The 6,143-nt window shown below is 35.3% G+C and overlaps 1 protein-coding gene across 3 annotated transcripts; it reads left to right on the top strand.

The window, feature by feature from the left end:
- The first annotated feature begins 401 nt into the window (after positions 1–401).
- Positions 402–5,845, top strand: LOC116027136. Of its 3 annotated transcripts, none has more exons than XR_004099910.1 (7): positions 402–684; positions 1,696–1,761; positions 1,952–2,104; positions 2,918–3,003; positions 3,098–3,206; positions 3,280–3,447; positions 5,185–5,295. XR_004099910.1 is itself a non-coding variant. In XM_031268570.1 (6 exons), the coding sequence occupies exons 1-6, from the start codon at positions 553–555 to the stop codon at positions 5,353–5,355; spliced, it is 717 nt and encodes a 238-aa protein (XP_031124430.1). In that variant the 5' UTR covers positions 402–552; the 3' UTR covers positions 5,356–5,845. The 3 variants fall into 3 exon arrangements, 1 of the variants encoding a protein (XP_031124430.1); XR_004099911.1 differs by lacking the exon at positions 5,185–5,295 and adding an exon at positions 4,453–4,815; XM_031268570.1 differs by lacking the exon at positions 3,280–3,447 and having other exon boundaries at positions 5,185–5,845.
- Positions 5,846–6,143: the final 298 nt, after the last annotated feature.

The raw sequence follows: 6,143 nt of genomic DNA on the forward strand, positions 1-6,143 counted from the left end.
ACTAGTAATAATAATAATAACAATAATACGTGCCCAGCATGGCGCATGAACTTTATACGCCATGTTGGATGCAGCAATCCTTGGCACACACAAGTTTCGCGGCAACTTTGTTCCCATTCCTCAATCAATGAGTCTCACAAAAATAATTTACAAAAGAAAAAATTCAAACAAAACTTCACTTCATTAATTAAAAATCACAAATGGAGATGCTTTTAGTAATTTTTTTTACTTATTTTTAAGTTTAATTTTTTATATTTAGTGATATTTTTAATATAATTTTTAAATATATAAATTTGTATATTAATGTTTTAAAAAATGTAATTAAATAATTTCAGTCTTGTTTATCCAACTAACATATAAAATAGAGTAATATTTTAGGTACCAGTTAGCAAAATGGGACAAAATATGATCTTTGTGAAATAGATCGAAGTCCGAGATGCAATCCAATAAAATCATTGATATAATGAGATTTGAAAGAGCAGTGAGTAGAGAAGGAGACGCCTGCCAAGGAAGCTTGGGAGAGGACAAAAGATACAGAAGAAGAAGAAGAAAATGAAGAGGATTTTGGTGACTTTTGATATAGATGGAACTCTGATAAAGAGTTCTGGGTTGCTGCATCGCCAAGCATTTTCTCACGCTTTTCTTCAAGTTTTCAATGTTAAAGGCTCCATTGATGCGATCAAGGTTTACCCTTTTTCTTATCATTGTGAATTAATTTCTGTAGTATTTTATACTGCTTAACCATTGCCCAAATTTTACCTTTTACTGAGTTTTTTTTTTAAACCTTTTTATTTTCCTCTATTATTTACTACTTTTAACAGTTTTACCCTATTCAATGTCTTCAATCGTCATAAAATTATCCACTATTTTCTCAATTGCTAACTCCATTAAGTTAATACCCAATTTAGTAATAGAAAATAATGTTTTAGTCGTAAATGACTTTTTGTGGTTAAGTAGGCTGACTTTGAAGGTTTTATTCAATTGGTTTAAGATAGCTCCGTTATTTCACCTCTATTAATACCTAGTAGTTTTACCAAGTTAGTCTTCGACTAGAATGATTTTATCTAATTTAGTCCTCGATTATAGTGATTTTTCTTGATTTAGTCCTTGATTCTAACATTCCAGGACTCAATTGGGTAAAGCCATTGAAGTCGAGGATCTAATTAAGTACAAAAAGTCGTTTAGGACTAAATCCAGAAAAATCACTATAGTCGAGGACTAAATTGGGTATTACCTGGGACATAAAAGAAGCATAGTGGAAAGATTGGAGACCAAATATGGCATTTGGTACCCTATCTTTTCACTTTGCCCAATTTTGGTCCAATGTTAAAAGTTAACAGATTTAGTGACAAGAAGGCCATTTAACAAGTTTAGGGACAAATGGATGAACATTGTGCAACTTTGTAATGATTGAGAATGTTGATTGGGCAGTGTCCAAATTGAAGAATATGAGCAAGACAGAGCAATACATAATTGCATATTGTTACTTGCAATTTGAGGTGCATTTTTATATACTGTACATTATTGCGCTTAAACCAAATATTCATTGCAGAAAACTAAATAGTAATTGCATTTAAGCTGAGTTTCAGATAAGTATACATATCAAATTGCATTAGTGGTGTCTACTGCTTGAGCCATCACAATATACCAATTGCTACATGAATGACAGTGATTTTTTCTTCTTTATTGGAGTAGTATCATGGTCAAACAGACCCGGCAATTATTGTGAAGACCCTGGTTCACTATGGCATTCCTTATGAGGTTGGTAGCTTTTCTTGCAGCTGCAGGGAGTTTATGTTCTCATTTTTACTTAAATTCATTGATGTTCATCTGGGAAAATATAGTGGTAATTCTTTGATTATTATTGGACACTGTTTTGTTCATTTCAATTTCACTCAAATCTTGCAATGTGGTTTCTGTTTTCAATTGTTTTTGGTAATCTAATGACCAGTTGGCAAATGGGAAATTGTCAATTCTTAAATCAAGCATGGTAGATTATGTAAAGAGCCATGCTGAGGATATTGTAAAGGGTCTGGAAGTGCTCCCCGGAGTTGAAACTCTCCTTCAACGTCTATCATCACAGAAAAATGTTATAATTGGGCTGGTGAGTATTGTGGAACCTATACTATTTGTGACCTGATTTTTTAATTTTTTTTTGGCATATTGCTTTTTCTTGCATGTGTTTTCAGTAAACGATTTCCTTTCTGTTGTTGGAAAAGAACTTTTTGTTGTCGGAACAAAACTTTATGCTTGTGTTTCCCTGTATCAACAGTATGCCTGCCTTCTGAGTTCTGACTCTAGGTTTGCGTTTAGAAATAGATTTTTGCACATTTATTCAATGTTGTGTGGAATTGCAACTCAGTTAAAATCCAAAACTATAGATCTCAAACAGGTCTTCTGCATTACTATACTATTGGTGCATAAACTTTTGTAGTACCTTTTGTGTAATGCGCTTGCTTGAAGAGGTTCAATCAAAACTCTGAGCTCATATATGAAGCAAACAAATAAAGGAAAAACCTTAAAGTTGAATATGGATGGCACTAAAGAGATAACGTTATAAGAGGAGTAGAGATGGCCTTGCAGTCTTTAACTGCAATAAGTGACCTTGCTGTAGAACAATAAATGAATGAACATAGTTTATTTTATTTCAAAACAGATAGCTGTCTTGAAATTTGATATATGTAAATGTTAGGATCAAATACTTACCACTATGTAGCTATAGCTTGTAGCAAAGGCGCAACTTTATTTCCTTATATACCGCTACATTTTCGAGAGGTAGGGTGCTGGACTTGGTCCTTCAGGCCTCTGCCCAAGCCCAACAGTCCCCTTAGCCATTTGATGTTGTACTTGGCCCTTCACCGACCTCTGTCCAACAGTAAATATGTATTCCTTAACATTTGCCATTTCTGTGCTCCAGGTGACTGGAAACTTGGAAGAAATTGCATGGATGAAGATGGAGGCCTTAGGCATCAAGAAATACTTCACAGTTCCTAACTTTGGAGGGTATTTTGAAACTTAGGCACTCTAGCTAGGCTGCCTTTTACTGATCTTTCAGATTGTCTAATTGTTCTGTTATATTGTTCTATACTTACATCAGATTTGGAAGTGATCATATGGTGCGTGGACATCTCGTGAGAATAGCAGCAGAGCGTGCTGAAAACTTATTTCCCGGGAATTTGGACTTACGGGTGCATGTCGGAGATACAGTAAGTTAAATTCTACTTGTTTGTGTTTTTCTATGAATGTCTACGCCTTCTCATATTGATTTTTCTTCACTAGATGGTCTATGACTCTATGTTATTACCCTATTCTCATTTGGTATGCTGGAATGGAGGCGGGATTTGATATTTAATCGTAGTTACTCTCATTCATTCTTCTATGTGAATCACTATTCCTTCCATGTAGTAAAGGAAGATGAGTCATGTGATGAAGATTCTTTTGGAGAGGGTGAGTAATTGTTGTTCTCTTGAGATGATAGATGTATGCAGTATGCTTATGTTTCTTTCAAACACAAAGTACTAAAACCTCTATAGAAATCTAATCCTAAGAAATATCATTCGTGCAAGATAGAAGTAGACTAATAGAAGTAACAGCTAAACGAATAGCAAAGCAATTGAAATGAATAGCAAATGATAGAAAAGGCGAAGGAGGATAGGAATTTAGACTAGGCTCAAACGACGTGACCGATCCGAGAACAAGAATGAGAGTTAAATGACTTGACAACGGGTGTCATCAAACGGGAGGAAGCCTTTCTCAAGGTCATTCCATTCCCTTAGGACACAGACATACTCATGACTCATGAGTGTCTAAGAGGCAATTCATAAACACCTTGTGTTCTTGACATCCCATACTCCCTTTTTTCAAAGGTGGAGTATGATTAATTAACCTCTCGAGTCTAGATTAGGTAATTACATCCCAATTGGAACCCAATCACATTAATTAACATCATCAGGTCAAGTCTCATCATTCCTATTCAACCAATTCAAAGTTACATTTACATAGACCTAATCCTCACCCCTATCCCCTTCCTAAGTGATTACTAACACATGATCATGATGTAAACTAGCATAGATTCAAAGACGAGAATTTCATATCAACTATAGGCAATAAATCAAAGTAGCAAAGCAAACAAATAATAAATTGCAATGAATTGAAAGACTGAAATTGGAATTGACTTAGCTATTTGGAAGTAAACTTACAGCTGGAAAAGGAAATGAATCTTCTATCTACATCAACACATGCTTCAGGAATAGAAATCACAATTGAATCTAACTAGAACTTGTAAGGAAATTTGAAATCAAAATGCAAATTGAAAGTATTAATTGTTTAGCTAGGGTTCTAAGATCTGAATGTCTAATTCTCTAACTTGATGAAAAACTAAAAATATCCTAGATTGTAAAAACTCTCTCCATCAATGAAACTAACTTTCCCTATTTATACTTCTTGGATTAGGCGCGTCACGAGGCCTCTCACGAGCGTGATAGACCTCGTGAAGGCTATGATTCACTCTTTGCATCTCACGAGCGTGACACCAAACATGATAGCAGAAGTTGTATTCTGAAGTTGGTCTCACGAAGCTCCTCACGTGTGTGATGGCCTTCGTGATAGCAGAGACCATGTTCTGAAGTTTCTCTCACGCCATGCATCACGAGCATGAAACCCTTGGTGACAGGCTCCTCATCCGGCTTCCATCCTATTTTGTCCATTTTGAGTCCAAATTGTCCTTCATTTGACTCTTTTTGCCTTCAAACATTGATATGTTCCCAATTTGCTCCATTCTACACAATTAATCACATAATTGGTCAATTTAAACAATATTTAAGCAATTCTTATCCAAAATCGACCAAAATATGCTTTATAAATTAGCACAATTGAACACCTATCATCATGCGATGTGCCAATGTCACAGGTAAATCCAAGGAATCACAGTCGGATAAAATGGGCATACCATGCATGCAAAAGGAATTAGAGATTTTAATTATAATTGAATATACACGTTTCCTGCAAATAACAGAACCTTACAATCTAGGAATTGAGAAGCCATTACTTTTGTTGAACGTTAAATTTGTAGTTGAGACAAAATATACTCTGCATCATTCAATTACTTTAACGTGCATTTGTGATTTCTCTAGTTATTGCATTGATTGTTTGCTTTCAACTTTCTGAACAATACATCTTTGGCAGTTAAGTGACATTGAAGCAGCCGAGTTTGGAGGGGCTCTTCCTGTGGGAGTTTGTACAGGGATCTTTACTGCCGATGAGCTCAAGGGAGCCAGCAATGGTGGAAATGCTTTGATACTACCAGATCTTTGTGACACAAGAAGATTCATGGCCATGCTGGCAGTAGATGACTAAACTCACTTTGCAGATATTTAGGATACTTATCCTAATGGTCTCAGTGTTGGTGGATAAATCAAAATATATGCAACTATCTCTAACAAGCAGTAACCCATCTTCCTATTTACTGTTCTACTTCGTATTCTCTTGCTTTCTTCTGAAATCACCCAGCTTCTGCAATATTACCTTTTCATGGGATATATGGTGATAACATGAATAACGTTGAAAGTGTATGTTGAACTGTATCTCTCTCTTTAATATTAAGAGCATCCCCAATAGGAAGATTTTGGATGGTTTTTAATGCTTATGTGGAGGAGAGAGAGTAATTTTGGTCTTTGCAGGAAGACCTTGTTTTTTGTCCGATGTGTGGACCCTACCAAATAAAATGCGCACCAGGAGCGCCATGCACCGGGCGCATTACTTCATTTCCCTTGTTCTCTTTTTGTCACCTTTGCAAAAACTCCTCAAAGTTAGGACCTCTGAAATGTGTCCATTTTTTGTCTGGTCACTTGTGTGTAAATAGTAAAAAAATTAGTAATGTTGATGGATGGAAAGATCATTTGGCGTTACTCGCTAGTTTGGTACTTTATTTGGCATATTCTGTTTGCTATATCTTTTTTACCCTTACGTTGTCTTTATTTAACGGAGGTTATACAAAATTTTTGCACATGGTTGATGATAATGTTGATTGTTTTTAGTTGCCACATGGTTTCTTGCATGAGTTCCCATTTGTCTTTGTTCTTAGGTATTGGTAAGGTTTGGTATTGTATTCATGTGTTTCTATTTGTCTTGATTTTATTATAATT

Source organism: Ipomoea triloba, chromosome 8 (genome assembly GCF_003576645.1).
Source record: "Ipomoea triloba cultivar NCNSP0323 chromosome 8, ASM357664v1".
Taxonomy (NCBI): Eukaryota; Viridiplantae; Streptophyta; class Magnoliopsida; order Solanales; family Convolvulaceae; genus Ipomoea; species Ipomoea triloba.